General features: G+C 36.5%; 2 protein-coding genes across 3 annotated transcripts; one reads left to right on the forward strand and one right to left on the reverse strand.

Annotated features, from left to right (window-relative positions):
• Positions 1 to 2,405: 2,405 nt before the first annotated feature.
• LOC103149701 (follicle stimulating hormone subunit beta) lies at positions 2,406 to 4,695 on the forward strand. 2 transcript variants are annotated; one of them, XM_016680130.1, is made up of 3 exons: positions 2,406 to 2,740; positions 3,986 to 4,157; positions 4,420 to 4,695. In XM_016680130.1, exons 2-3 carry the CDS (start codon positions 4,011 to 4,013, stop codon positions 4,612 to 4,614), a joined length of 342 nt encoding a protein of 113 aa, XP_016535616.1. In that variant the 5' UTR covers positions 2,406 to 2,740; positions 3,986 to 4,010; the 3' UTR covers positions 4,615 to 4,695. The 2 variants fall into 2 exon arrangements, with proteins under 2 accessions (XP_016535616.1, XP_007569048.1); XM_007568986.2 differs by having other exon boundaries at positions 2,408 to 2,740; positions 3,983 to 4,157.
• Positions 4,696 to 10,484: 5,789 nt separating this feature from the next.
• arl14ep (ADP-ribosylation factor-like 14 effector protein) lies at positions 10,485 to 14,963 on the reverse strand. Its single transcript, XM_007568988.2, has 5 exons — positions 14,775 to 14,963; positions 13,731 to 13,926; positions 13,521 to 13,646; positions 12,724 to 12,764; positions 10,485 to 10,916 (listed from the first exon to the last, which is right to left on the reverse strand). The coding sequence occupies exons 1-5, from the start codon at positions 14,843 to 14,845 to the stop codon at positions 10,688 to 10,690; spliced, it is 663 nt and encodes a 220-aa protein (XP_007569050.1). The 5' UTR covers positions 14,846 to 14,963; the 3' UTR covers positions 10,485 to 10,687.
• Between the last annotated feature and the right edge of the window lie 574 nt (positions 14,964 to 15,537).

Here is a 15,537-nt window from a genome sequence, read left to right on the forward strand (position 1 = left end):
ATAATATGATTTTCTATCTTATTCCAGTGCATGAACATAGAAAAATCTTTTGCAATTTACCATCCCAAATTTTGTTACTAGAATCTAACAAACATAAAAGCTGTGACTTCAGTCTTAAAGAAGAAAAAGGAACAACAATGTGAGCTAAACACAAGAAATATAAAGCTTTAGTTAAAAAAAAAACTCTCTTTCCTTCCCTAAATAATTTCGTCAAGTTTTATTTAGAAAGTAAACGGGGTTAAAAACAAAAACATCCTACACCCTTCACATTACATGTTGATTTGATGCTGTTCTCCTAAGCAAAAAATTATGTTAAAATAATTTAATATAAAAAAAATGTTTCAGTGGGTATATATATTTTTGCAAGGCATTGTATTCCTTAGAGGTTAATAGGGAGCTGTCACTTTGAATGTTTCCTATAAATATGCTTCTCAGTCGGTTCACATGGAAACATGAATCCAAGTCACAAAGCAAAATCCTTGACCTTAGATGGGTTGTAGAGGCGTTTGTTTATAGAGATTAGTGTGGGTGATCCTCGAGATGAAGGCTTCAGCTTCATCACAAAACCAGAGGGGTTGTTTTTCTGTCTCCGGTGTGATCGGGGGGAATCGGCTCCATTAGAGCAAAGTTTCTGCAGAAAAACAAGCCGGTTGTGACCAAGCGGGGTTGTGAATATTGTTAGTCCTGTCAGGACAGTGTTTACACTGAGCTCACAAAAAACCAAGACGACTCTGTTCCAAAGCGCTCAAGCATTAACCTGTGACTCGAATTCCTGAAGTCAGCAACTTGTTCAGCTTAGAGCTCTTTTATATCTCTTCATATACAGCTCATATGAGTTTTTTTTTTTGTTTTTTTACACCCAGAGGAGCTTTATTTTATTGTACTGCTCAGAGATATGAACCAGAAAATCTTCCTGGGCCCACAAACCGTCACTTCATCCATCACATATAAATTGATTCCTCATGGACATGAATGTGACATTACAGAACAAGCCATCTTCTTTTTGCTGTTGGAAAGAGAAAAACATCCTTACTAGCCCTGCGTTGTTGTTTTTTTGTGTGTGTGTGTGTGTGTGTTTTTGTTCTTGCTGCAGGTAGACTTGGCTATTTTTGGGACTACAATGTTGACATAAACTTGAATGTCTTTTCTTCCCTTTCAGAGTTCTGGGTCGAATATTAAAAAAGCTGTTCATGTGATGAGTGTGTGAATGTACAGGATGTGTGTCAGCAGACTTAATGAAGCATATTTTCAGTACAGATGCAGGCATATCAAGAGAAATTACCAGCTGTTGTATAAACCACTTAGAAAATGGCAAATTAGGTGCCCTACTCTGCATACAAAATTAATCAGCTATGGCTGGTGCTCATTAAGAACAGAATGGATACTAACAATGATACATATTTGAGGTTACTAGAGAAAGCAGCACTTTAGAGGACCGGGGTGACATTTTAAAAGTCCTTGTAGCCTTGTTAGACAGGTGTGGCAGTTCTGCAGGATGGTGGAGAAATAAACTCCCTTGCGGCTGCAAAGACAGACCGAGGCACTGCTGGATGAAGCGTGATGCCTTGCCAAAGAAGTGCTTTACTGTCACTGTGGACTGTCCAGCTCAGGCTGCAGTTCTAAAATGACTCAAAGCTAAAGTAGAGACATCAAAATAGTATAAAATAGGGTATTCTGATTCCTTGTGTCCAGGGCTGTATTAATATGGAGTATAGATTTACAGAAATTGTCCAAAAGGCTCACTAACTAAGACCAAGCTGCAATATTGTAACTTTAGAAGTTTACTGATGAGAATGGCCCACAGGCTATGGTTCATATGCAGACTCAAAATAAGACCATTTGCTGAAAGAACAACATAGTCAGAGCAGTAATTAAGCCAGAACTGTACAAACAACATGTACATTGAATTATTTGATTAAAAAAAAATCTGTTTGTAATATTGCATGAAAAACACAAATTGTTAAATGAAAAATTTGCAGAATGTGCCAGTTTTTTATCCGATTAATTGATTAATCATCAGATTAATCTATAGGATAATCAAATAATAAAAGTTGAAGAGCTGTAGCCCTATGGGTGAGTAATCAGAGGTGTGGTTAAGGATCGACCCTGTTCCCAAAATTGCGTTAATTTATTTTGTTAAGCTAAATTTGACAATAAAAAGGTATTTTTGCAGACCAAAAAAAAATATGTTCACACTCCAAGATATAAAACATCAAGACAGATAAGTCATCCAGTCTAAATAATGGTGGACAAACTGTTGCACAGGTTACATATTGTGTGTTTAGATTAATGCACAAAATGTGCATTAATCCTGCAAATGGATAAGACCTATGCTACAACAAGCAATAGATGTAGAGCACAGGATACTGCATATCAACATTTTCCATCGCAGTGTGGGGGCAGAGGACTTATAATGCATCTGTGCTCCATCTGAGTCTTTCCATCAATCTAATCTAAACAACACTTCTGAAATAACAGACTTGTTCAGCCCAGTGTGTGGGAGCAAAGGTCCTGAGCCATATGGTATTCATGACATGTAGATGGGGAAAACGATGTGGATTTGAGTTAAGCCACAGTAGGTGGAAGATGCATTGGGAAATAGATTGAGAAGATTAGATGGATTATGATTAGCGATATTTAAGCAGACGGAGGTGATGTCAAGTAGCAAACTGCTGCAGATCTATCAAGAGTGACTGAGAAGATATTTTCTTTTTATTTTAAATGAACAAGAGATTTACAGGTAAGCTGTCTGTTTAGAGAGGTTTAAACTGAATGAAATGTCTTCAAAAATGTGCTGCTACTGTGGTTAAATTCATTTTAGGAACTTTTATTTTCCAACAGTTGTACAACTTTTTCCTGGATAATCTGTAGAAAAAACATATTCTCACATTTAGTTTGCTTTCAGTAGAAGAAATATAATTTTTATTTGTTTTACTATTATGTATTTTAAATATTTACCTAAAAATTATGTTCTAAATAATTAAAATATATATATTTATGTTTTAATTTTAACAACAAATTTGATTTTTGTGGTATAATAAATTAGATTTTTGTTGTCTCTCTAAAAGAAACAAGTTAATTTTTCACAAAACATGTAAATATAATTTTTATTTTTAACTCAGAAATTAGATTTGCACATACTGATCACCATTTTCCTTCAAACGACTAGAAAGAAATCAGAAATAACTATGTTCAAACATACTCAGAAAGAGTCAAACAAATAAGAACTGTAATTTTTTATATTCATAAACACCACTTGGATATTTATGACTGAATCATCTCTTTTAAAGCCAGCCAGGTTTTATTAAAACAGTTTTCAATTTGACACTAAATTACCTGAAAAAAAAAAGTAAAAACAACAACAAAAATATTCACTGAGAAATGGCCAGAAAGTTTTTCAGGGAATGGTTAGATAATTTTAGGGCTTCACACTAAAACAAAATGCTGGAACAGACATTTTGTTTTATTACGCTATTGACATGTCCAAAGTATTCCTGGATAATTGTATCAGTTTTCCTCCAACTTACGATGTTTTCATTTTCTTTAAAATTGTTTTTTTTTTTTTGAGTGTGTCTGCTTCACTTTTGTAGTAATGCAACATAGGAAACTTTTTAAATATCCAACAGGCTGAGCAAGAAAATCACGACCCCTCAATTCACAACCTTAATACCTGTTAAAATGGTCAAACAGTCATTTTTATCAAACTTTTAATGCCTTTCTGGGAAGCTTGGTGGTGAGACCACAAGTCTATAGACCCAGCCTGGTTCACTGAGAAATTACAAAAAGATCTAGAGCACAGAAAGGTGTTCTGCTTCTTCTGCTGAGATGGTTTTTATAGTGCTTGCCAGTGGCATTTATTTTTCTTTTTTTTTTTTTTTTTTTTTTTGCTTTGCGCTGATCAAATTGATGTATAAAAGTGGTTGAAAAACTTTTTTTTTAAAGTATTGAAATATCTAATCTAAGACTTGACCTGCTCTTGCAGCAGGCGTCTGTGCTACACCTGGTGGAGGATGCAGTTGGTTGTCTTTGTGGTGGTGCTAGCCCTCGGGAAGGGATGCTTCAGCTGCAACCTGAAAAACGTCAGCATCCCCATGGTGAGATGCGATGAGAAGGTGTGGATCAACACCACAATCTGTGAAGGGCTGTGCTGCTCCCAGGTGAGGAAGGATTCAAACTGTCTGAGTTATTCATGATCACCAATTGTACATAATCACTAACAAAACATATCAAGGTGAGACTTATTTGTCTTTAAAACTGTGCTGAACTCGGTTCTGTCAGCTCATGTTTTCATTGTGAAAATGTTCATTTGAAAACTAGCAATTACTGGTTTTATTAAACATGATGTAGTAAAACTCTTCCACCAGTATTTCCCACTGAATTGTGTTCATATATTCAATCTTTAATCCATTTTGATAACAGGACCCTGTCTATAGAAGCCATCTACAGGCGCCTGTGCAAAAGACCTGCAACGGGGACTGGTCCTACAAGGTGAAACACATCAAGGGGTGTCCAGGGAGCATCACTTACCCCGTGGCTACAAACTGCTACTGTACCACATGCAACCCAGAGGATACATACTGCGGCCGCTTTCCTGGCCACATACCCAGCTGTTAAGCTACTCCTTCGGTCAGCAAACGTATACTTATTATTGTACCTTTTTGTCTGACACTGAAATAAAAAGAGATACTGCTCATATTTCTGTTTATTTTTTCTTTATGAACACCAATTGTTGGCCTGGTGCTTTATCATCATCAGAAGTAAGAGATTGAATGTCCAGTTTCACCTTTCCTCCCAAACAAGGTGACCAACCCAGAAAGTGCCGTAATTCTGCTGGTCAGTTTTTCATTCTGGCAAAATGGTTCCTAGAAGGAAAAATAAAAAAGGCTTGCCTCTTTTTGAAAGGTGGAAATGAAAATATACGGCCTGCAGTATTTCTAAAAGCTCCACTGGAGTCCTTGTTCCTCACTGGCTCTTCTCCAGGGGCGCCGCTAAATGCAGAAACAGCTTAGTAAGCCCAAAACATATATATCTGTAATGAACTTGGATCTTCCCTGGAATACAACACTGCATTGGTAGATTTTTATGCTTAGCAGAAAAATCTTCTTTTTAGGTTGTGTAACTTAACAGTACAGCAAGTTATTACTGCTCTAAATAAATAAATAAAAAAATCATATTTCAGCAAGTGTGAGGGAATGGTCCTTTATATAATAAATGCAATGGTCTAGCAGACCACTGCATTTTTTGAGATAATTGATATTAAGGCATTAGTGAGTTTCTGAAGTGTCAGCATTGAGTTCATGATTTCATTTACTTTGAAAAAATAAATGTTCTGTTGTTCTTGTGAAACTTGTTCCTAGTTCGTTGTGGCACATCACAAATACTTCTGAGTTTGTAAACTTTTAATTAACTCTTTACTTCCAATAAGAGACTTTGGTAATAGTAAAAGTTTGGTGGAGCTGCTGAATATTCATATGAAACACGGCTGACAACACAGATTTTTCTTTAAAGCCAAGAACACCCATTGACATCTATTAATGTAGTGTGGCTACATATTTAGTGCTTATTTTATGTGTTTTGTTTCCTAAAGGGTTTGGATCATCTGTTTTGATTTAATATGATGGGGAAGATTTCACTCACGTTGATTAGAAATGATTATGGCAAATACACCTGCTCACTGTGAGTAAGTGACAGCTATGCTGTCTTACAAAAGCAATCATTGTCCTTGAACATTTCACCATTTGTCACATTGCAACCACAAACTTCAATACATTTTATTGGGATTTGATGTTACAACACAGGGCACTGTATAGTGTTGCAGTGGACTGAAAATGATGCACACTTTTAAGCTGACTTTACTAATAAAAATCAGGAAAATGAGTGTATTAGTATTCAGCCCCATTTAGCTTAAATGGGGCTGAATTCATTCATCTACTGTTTATATCCACGTATCCCTATGCAGTTGCAGGGGGATGGTATCTGTCACAGTGCAACACAGAGACACACAAACAATTACACACACACACTCCATAGAGAAATTTAGAGAGACCAGTTGACCTAACATGAATATTTTTAACCTGAGAGAGGGAACTGGATTACATGCAGAAAGACTAAATAAAATTCTGTGCAACTCATCTCTAAAAGATCAATGAGGGATTATTCAGTAAAGCAGCCGGTAGGTGATTCTTGTGAGATCTCAAAGATTTGCAGCTATGGCAGGGAATCTGTTGGTACCACAACTTTTAGACTCGCCCTCTGATAGTATTAAGGATTTTTAGAAGAGATTCCCATTTGAAATTTGCCTGAAACCACGTGGGAACACAGCAACATGAGGGAGATGACTATCTGATCAAATGAATTCTAAACTGAGGGTTTTGCATATGCACAAAGCACTTTGTGTGATGCAAAATTGTTATCGGACATGTTAGTGAACGCAGCATCCCCACAGAGAAACTCGGTGGTAGTAGTATTATGCTGAGGAGTTTCTTTTCCTCACAGAACAGTTGGAATCTGGATGAAGGTGCTTACAGGGTAACACAGAAGAAAACCTGAAAAATGTATCTTCCAACAAACAAAAAACCCCTTACATGCAGCCAGATTTATGATGTATCAGGGTGTCAAACTGATATTCATCAAAAGAAAAAAAAATGCCAGTAAGTTTTTTCCTTCTCTTTAGACATTATTATAAACTTTTTAACATGCTTCAGGTACATAAAAAAGATGTAGAACCACTATAAAAATCCAAACATTTTTTTTACATCCTTCTACCTTTCTCTGCAGTCTTTGGAGCTAAATTTTAATGTAGCAAGAAAAAGACATTCAGCATTCTGTTTTCTACTCTGACGTGCACTCTCTTCTACCTGTGGTCACTTTTGAATGTCAGCAGATGAAGGGTGAGTTGTGGGTCCTGATTGAAATGCCAATCAACGAGCAGGGGATTCAGGGACTTGTGGTTTTAGTGGTTGATGTCCTGTTTACCAGATCTACCAGACCTTTGACTTTATCATGCAGCAAAAATTGTAAATTTGACATCTACAGTTTAAATCAAACTATAAAAGTATGTTAACTGAAAACCGATCGTACAACCTGAATATTTACATTTATAACTGCTCAAATTGATAGGGCTCAAGCTATTTCAGTCTGTTGATGTTGAAAACTGACAGAAATATCCCACAAAAAAACCTTTGTTTGTATTTCCAGCAAAAGGTGATTCTATAAAGAAAAATCATCATTTGAATGAAGGTCAAAATTCAGATTCTTTCTTTGTACAAACACAAAACAAAAAAACTTTTTGTTTTTATTTAGCTTTTGCATGGAAGTGGAATCCAAGTCAAGACAAAATTGGTGGAAAGTTAGAAAGTTTGCAATTTGTTGTGTTGAGTTGGAAAACACAAGGAGGTGAGACTATAGACAGAAAGCCTGAAGTAAAGAGCTGACCAAAGCTAAAGAGAGATTCAGCAGGTATAGATATTGACTGTTTCCCAGAAGGAATTGTGGTAGGGACTATTTTGCCCAGTGTTAGTGTAACAACATCAACAGTTTCTCCATCAATGCAAACAGCCTGAAGGCAGCAACAATAAATGCTAAATAAATATAAAAAAAAGAAGTCAGAGCACAGAGATTAGTAGAATGTAAAGCTCCATAATTTCAAAATATTTGTCCATCCCGGTACTATCCACCGCATCCAGCTTCAGTTAAACTGAATGAACTGATCCAAAGCTCTGGAGGTTAACTTAGAAATCAATCTCTGTTTCTGTAATTAGGCAAAAAAAAAAAAAAAAAACTATTGCTTCTAAATCAATGACAAGCTACTGTATAATGAGTTGTTGTTCTGCCAGAGGCACAACACTAAAATTCAAGCCAATGTGATGTCCCAGTGAAGAGATAAGCAGCTGACAAACCAACAAGCATCAGCACTGGCATCCAGATTAATCCCAGGGTTTCTGCCAATTGCTGAAAGGACAAATACAAAAGGATCAACGGTATTAGGAATGAGGTTTACATTTTCTCTGATTCTGTAGCGTTTCAAACAATTCTAATGCTGCAGGTCCTGAATTATTTTTGATTTAATATAAAATCAGAAACTAAAACAAAAACAATTATTAATATACCACAAAAAGCTGTGAATAAGTGATTGTTCTATTAGTTCATCATCTTTGTGAACACCCAGAAGGACCTTTTACCTGTTTACCCTGATGGTAGTGGTTTTTGTTTCAGCCTTTTACTGCTTCTTCTCTCACATCTCCAGCTGAGAGCAACACAGCAGGCTGAGTTTTAGCTGACAAGCTAATGTGTGCTCAGGTTGTTAGTGTCTTGTTATAGCCGATTTGTATTATGCCCAGCAGATCCCCGGAGGTTTATGTTATTATGCTTAAATAGATGTTTTATCAAGTTTTATACACGGGTCAGTCGCTGTGTCGTCTCTGCTAGAGGGGAGTAATTAACTCAGATTTGCAGTCAGGGTGTGATGAAGGCTCCCTAAAAGTTTCCACAAACTTAAAACGGCTGTTTTTTTTTTGGTTTTTTTATTCTTTAATTACATAGATGCCATTAATTCACAGATCTCTAAAAGTAAAATAGATGTCTATGAGAAAAAAACAACCTATAAATATTCCTGAAAGAACTTTTGTAAAGTATTCTCCTTTGCTCCTTTGAAGTCAGTTAGTGTGAGTAAATTATGTTGACATCTTACTCTCTGACCCACACCGTCATCCTGGTTAGGATGTACAGTAATAACCAATAACGCTACAAAATTTCACAAAGCAAACATCATGTGCCAAGCTAAAGAAATCGGAGAACAAATGAGACACGAAGACATAGACATACCAGTCGGCACACCATGTCTGAATAAGAAAAAAGAAAGAAAAAGATAGAGAGAGAAGCAGGGCCGTAGTCATAGGCTTTCAATTCTGGACTGAAAGCCAGTCAAAATGTCTGTGATGTAAAAGACACAAGTTTGTGTCTTTTTTGACCTCATCAGCATAATTCTCACCCAGCTGGAAGAAATCCACCAAGAAAATTCTAAATTGTGCTCCTAATTTAATTAAAGTAAGAGGTCATGATATTTGCTATATATTTCATCTGTCTCAAAAGGTCATAATCCGTGTAATAGGCGAATATCTTACTTGAACTGTGTCACACAAACTCAATCTGATATATTTTTATGTAAAGGGTCACACATTACAGCAGTTCACTGGCAGATTTATAGAGGTCAACAGATGCTATGACAACACATGCCATATTTAACAAGCTATTTGAGTCCATGTGACACCCCTAAAGCAATGTCACCAAAGTGTGGAAGGACATAACCTGAAGGACCCCATCACATTCAGGATGCTATAATTTAAAGGTTGTAACAGCTCTGTTTCAGAAATAAAAATATTTTTTCTTCATATTACTTAATAATATAAACATCAAACTGAATTTTTATATAAACACTTAATATCCCACCTAAATGTCAGGATTGGAGGCGGGAAGTTTACCCAGTATGGAGCAAAGCTTCTGTTGCTGTGATGAATGACTTGTTTACATCGACTCGCCCTCAGCACTTATAAATATTAATATGCTTCATTTATTTGTAGCCTCTGTATGATGCGCTATAAAATGGACTTGGTGCAGGTAATAAAAGGCAACAATGAATAGAACTGCAACACTGTTCTGTTATTTTATGGAAAGCTGACTGCACACATTTACCCCCCCCACAACTACTTCTATTTTATTTACAAGGTATTTAAAAAGAAATATTTCCACTTCAGTTTTACTTCCAGGCTCAGCAGGACGGTGAATTTCAGAGCTGGTTATCCATTTTCTTTCAGAAATGTCATGAGGTGATGCCCCCCAGGGCTCCATGACACTTCACCTGCAGCTGATGCTCAAGGGCAGCAGAATGCGTATAAATGAAAAATGATACTCGCAGGAGTGCTGCAGCTCTGAAACTGCTGTGTCATACTGGTCCCTTGCTGCCTTGGGTCAGTGAGAAGGGAAATGAAAAGCTATATTTGTTTTAATGTGTAGAAAACTTTGGTTAAAAAGCAGCTTAAAGAAAAAAAAAACAAGCATATTGTGAATGTTCTGTTAAGTAGATTACTATGAGCACAAGTTAAGATATATGTGGTGTCTATAGTGCAACATAGACGTCACTGTGGCTATGAAGGAATTAAATGGTTCCTTCACATTTTTTATGTGAAAAAACAATCCAAACCAATTTTTTATAGTGTTGAGTTCTTTTAAACTTTTAAATTCTAAATACAAAGTAAATAACAAAAATAAAAGTACCTTTTGAATTTCAATTTCCAAAAAATCTGTAAAAAAAAATTCTCAGTTCAGGCATTTAGCAAATAGAAATAATTTTGGAAATTCTAAAAAGACCTAAAACAAGAGAAGTTTAGTCTGACTTAGCTTCAAACAGTGAGGAAAAAAATCATTTCAAGTCAATAGATGCGGGGTAGATGGAGATGGTGATCCCAAACAATAACAGTGAAACCATTGCAAAAAGAACAAAGAAAATGTTTATTAACACATGTTGGCATAATTAAAAAAAACACCTTTAAATAACAGCTGCATCGTCTTTCTTTATGTAAAGTAAAATGTTTCAACAGGCTGAAGTTCACTGGAAATAATGAGGATATATCAAAACAGGGTTGTTGTTTTTTTAAATCAAAAAACAAAATAAAAAGGGCATCAATGGTAGCTAAGTTGCAAATTTGTTCCGGATGATCTCTCCACCTTCCACTTCCACCTGCTCGTAGAGCCACTTTCGGTCGCAGCGGCACTCCACACCGCACTTTCTGGAGCAACACTCGGGGCAGGGGTAGAAGCAGCCCATGCAGTCCACATCCAGGCAGTCGCACATGTCTTTGCCATTGGACAGCAGCCGGCCCTTGCTGTCGTAAACTCTGCTTTTGGCTGCGACGTTCTGCCTGCATGACGGAGAGTTAAAGGTGACGTGATGTGATTTGTTCCCTCGGATGCAAAACAATCTGATTTCATTTTCCTGAAGCCTCTTCCTCCCGCCCCTTCAGTGGCTTTCTATAATTACTTTCTCACTCGTTTTATATCGCACATTATGACTGTGTGAATTTATCACAACCAGATATAAACCATCCCTGCGTATGTGTCCATTAACACGGCCATCGTCTAACACGGAGTGGCAATGTCGGCTAATATAAAGAAGTCAGTGAGGAGAGTTAAAAACCTGGGGACAGTTTTGTCTTTCACTTCATTATGAAACAGGGATCAAATTCGGATTTCACTAATCTAATTAAACAAACCACGGCCAAAAGGAAAGTCCAGGCTTATGAGAAACTTTAGCAGGAGTTTTTCATTAATCCATTTCTGCTGAACTGGAAAAGTGCCAGTTCTATATCAGCTCGTCAATTACAGGAAAGAATACAAAATACTCAATAACCTCTGAAATCTGTTCCCAGCAGCTATTCAGAGTTTCAATCAGTTAAATAAAAAAAAAAAGAAAATCAAGAGGAAATTATGTAAAGGGGAATAATTTCCACATAAATCTAATGCTTAAGGCACATTTTGACAAAGCGATTTGGAATATTAACCTAATTTCCCAGAACCTTTCATTTAAACCCTGTCAGTCAGTTGTTTGTGTTTCCACCGCCTGGTCCGAAACGGGTCCATGTATTTAAATGATGCCGGCTGACAGTGAGCAGCTGCTCCTCTTAAAGGAAGGGCTTTGCTGCTGTGAGCATCAGCAATCTTGGGGGACTGATTACCACACACCTTAACAGCAGAGTTTGGTGTGAGATTAAAACTGTGAATCACACAAATACAGCAATAATACCAGAATGTTTTATGACAATGTTGGTGCACAAGCAATGCGAAACCATTCCAAACTTAGAGGAAATGTGCAGCTGGAATGGATTTTGAAAAATCTGACGGTGGGTGTATGTGAAGGAGATAGAAAAGCAGCTCCAATTGCAAACTTAAAAACGTTATGATTTTCAGCAGAACAATTATCACCAGTAACTACACTTTATGACTTCTGCCCTCAGTCAAAATCTTTGAGAAATGTATAATTGTGGCAAACTTTATATGAATATTTTCCTGCTCTTGAAGCAGAGCAAGATATATGAGCAGGATCACATCTCTGAGTTCTATAGCCGTGACTTTTCTTTGTTTATTTTTTTTACGGCAGTTACAACCTGAGAAAGAAATGCAATTCCTTCTAGCTCAGAGGAAGTTTCAAATAATCTACATATCCTCGTGAATTAAAGCCTACATGGTGTGTGCCAAGAGACCATCACACCCAAACACACACCAGCAGAAGATTATGCAGAATGCACGACTCTCTCAAACCTAAAATAGGTTAACGATGTACAACCTTGAAGGGTTAAAATTATTTTCATTTGATAAGACATTCTAATATAATGGATTTTGATCCATAAAAAGGAGCCTGATGACAGCGTTAGTAAAGAGCTTTCATCTCAGCAACTTTTAAGACTATATAACCATCTCTGCTCCCAACAAACTCAATAAGTGTTTACATCCCTGCTGGTATATGTACAGTTTCAATTATGTCTAATAGAACTATATGAGTAGTTTCTAGCTCTCTGGATGTAGAAAACCAGATCATTTTCTGCTGTTCTGTTTGGATTAAGTAATGCTTTTAGCTCTGGACCTGATCTAGAACTGGACCAGCTTCAGTTCACAAACCCTTAAAGTGCAGATATGCAAAGAAAAAAAAACAAAAACAAAAAACAGCCTCACCTGTCAGATAGCTGTTTTCCTCCACGGCTTCCACGTCCTCCCTGCAACATTTTGCATCCCATAATACATTCTTTGGGTGATCTCAGTTAGAAATTTATGATTGACATAATTAAAACCACCTTGTTTGCAGTAATTAAAATCATTAAGGAGGAAAAGAACATTACCTACAATTGAAACCAGATATTTACACACACACTGAAGAGACGCATAACTTCTTCCGTCTTTTAGGCCAACTGAGATTAACAAAATTATTTCTGGTGGGTAAATGTCAGAAAACTAATGGAGATTTTTTTATTTCTTTCGTCAAAATCAAATGTTTACATAAACTAATATCATTATGGCCTAGTACCATTTGACAAAGCCCATTTAATAATGCTATGGCTTTTCTAAGGTTTTTGACAGGTTAGTTTACAAGGTTTAGGTTCAACTGAGACACATGTGTAGACGTATTTTAAAGCAACAACTCAAAAATGCTGGTGTGTGTTATTGGCAGAATATGTCTTGCTGAAGTCTGACTTAAGGCATACAGTTTAAAAGACAATTTTATCAAATATGAAGAAAATGTAAGCTAACTTCTAAATTTTAAGAAACTAACACATTCCAAAAGATTATCTCATTTTTCACACATTCAGCAAATAGAAATAATTTAAAAATTCCTGTTTTAACTGACTTAAAACAGGAAAAGTTGAGTTGTATTTAGTGCTAGACAGTTAGAATAGAAAGGTTATGTGTCTTTATATGCAGTGCATCTAAATATCCAGTTCCAAATGTATAAATCAACACCAAAAGAAACTCACCCTCATTCCTCCTCTTTTTTCTCTGCGCATGACTGTCTCTCTCATTCTGTCTCTGTCTGCCAGCGTCCCCATCTGATTTGACACATTTGTTTCTTTTGGTATTACTCCTCTTTTACGGAGTTCAATCTGTAAAATGTGCAGAGTTATTTGTTCACTTCATGTGGAGAATGAAATTTTTTAACAGAAAAACAAGAGGAAACGTGCTCCCACCTTTGAACTCTCCTGTCCTGGGGCGAATATGGTGGGCACTGCGTCTTCCCTCAGGAACTGCTTTCCGTTGTAGTCCCTGAAGCAGTCGGTCCTGAAGTGCTCAGAACAGAGGCAAGTGTTGGGGGTCGGGATGAAGTTTTTCATCCCCAGGCTCTGGACCCATTTGGTGGCAAGTTGAGGTTTGCTAAGAGGGAATCTGACAAACAGGGACATGGAAGGATTTCAACTTTTTCACAAATTGACAATACGTTTCATGACAGACATGTCTCACTTTGACACCGCTGATCTACACTGTCACCACACTGGCTGAGCTTCATTTGACGATGTAAAATTTGACTGCATATCATTATAACAGCATGCGATAGAGCTATGTATGTCTAGATATGACTCTGACTATATCGTATGGTAATACTATGTAAAACAGGGTTGTCCAAGTCCAGGCTTAGAGAGCTACTACCCTGCAGCATCTAGATGGATCCCCTCTCCAACACAACTCAATCATTGTTATTCGGAGGCCTGGTAACAAGGATTCATTAGATTCAACAGATTTTGCTTAAACTATAATACTGGGTAAAAGTTATGGAAGAAGTAAATAATACGTTCTTAGAAACTGATCAGATGGAATTCACCTCGTTTTTAATACTGCAATGCCTGAAAAGTCAACGATTCCCACTAATGTGTTTACAAAATCTATAAAGAAAATTTAGCGCTACAAATGATATTCCACGGAAAATAAAAGTCTGTTTCAACCACGTGATAAATTAAATTACTATTACTATATCCTGACTGTAACTATTTAAAAAAGCAACTTACTGTTGGGAATTGTATTGGATTTTTCTATCACAAAAATAGTGTATATAACTAGAGCGATTGCATTCTCCTTAAAAAAGAATCTTCGTTCAAAGATGCATTTTATAAAAGCATTTAAAACGAAAATACAAGGTTCGTTTTTGTCTACAATCACAATTAAATCTGACGTAAAATAGCTTTCTGCAGCACTAAGCAAAATACCGTCCAATTTCTTGTTATAAGTGTTAAACCTACCTGTAAAATCTTATCTCCGACCCCTTAACAAACTTATTATTGCACCCCGGTGCAGCACAAATTACAGGCATGATGTTTTTTTTTTAAAGAAACTATGCAGGAATGCAGAAAAACACTAAAAACGTGCACAACATAAACAAGAGTTGTAAGATTGCTGTCTTCCGTTTTTCTTCTTTTATGATCACACTTCCTGTTTGGTCTTGAAGTCGTGTGCTCTCTAGTGGCCGTTTGTGGAGTTACACCCAATTTTTCCATCTACTTCAGTTTATGAACTTGTGATTAATTCCCATTAGGGCTGATTACAGTATATGTTTGAATTTAAGCTGATTTATGTCACCTCACAGAAGTTCAGTAAGATAAATAGAAAAGGCTTTGACATTTCCCTGGATTTTCTTTTTCTCAATTCTCTTCTAGTCCTTGGTAAATTTATTTGTGTCTTGTTTCAGTGTCAGATAAGGCTGGGTGTATTGATCTGAATATCAATACTGTCAATACCAGAGCACAGGCATCAGATCAGTGCTACTGGAAAGAGATCAATACTTTTGGTTGCACATTCTCTCCCATATGCAGCAAATTATTCAAATTTGCTCACATACTTCATGCCAGGGCATATGTAGGAAATAAATGTTGAATATCAAGATCTTACAATTTCATTTTGAGAGCAGGATTTTATGTCTTTGTAATGTTTGCAAATATTAATATGGATGAACATAAGGTTTGTGTGTATTTATAGGTGTGCTACAGTCCACACTGGTCCACACAA

The sequence above is a fragment of the Poecilia formosa genome, unplaced genomic scaffold (genome assembly GCF_000485575.1).
Source record: "Poecilia formosa unplaced genomic scaffold, Poecilia_formosa-5.1.2 Scaffold234, whole genome shotgun sequence".
In the NCBI taxonomy this organism is placed as follows: domain Eukaryota; kingdom Metazoa; phylum Chordata; class Actinopteri; order Cyprinodontiformes; family Poeciliidae; genus Poecilia; species Poecilia formosa.

Bases quoted from the DNA above. Each gene is read 5' to 3' on its own strand.
- LOC103149701 (XM_016680130.1), top strand. From the start codon at position 4,011: ATGCAGTTGGTTGTCTTTGTGGTGGTGCTAGCCCTCGGGAAGGGATGC. The intron at 4,158-4,419 runs GTGAGGAAGGAT...TTTTGATAACAG, and splicing joins AAGGGCTGTGCTGCTCCCAG to GACCCTGTCTATAGAAGCCA.
- arl14ep (XM_007568988.2), bottom strand. From the start codon at position 14,845: ATGCCTGTAATTTGTGCTGCACCGGGGTGCAATAATAAGTTTGTTAAG. The intron at 13,927-14,774 runs GTAGGTTTAACA...CCTGTTTGTCAG, and splicing joins TCGGAGATAAGATTTTACAG to ATTCCCTCTTAGCAAACCTC. The intron at 12,765-13,520 runs GTGAGTTTCTTT...AAAATGTTGCAG, and splicing joins AAAAAAGAGGAGGAATGAGG to GGAGGACGTGGAAGCCGTGG.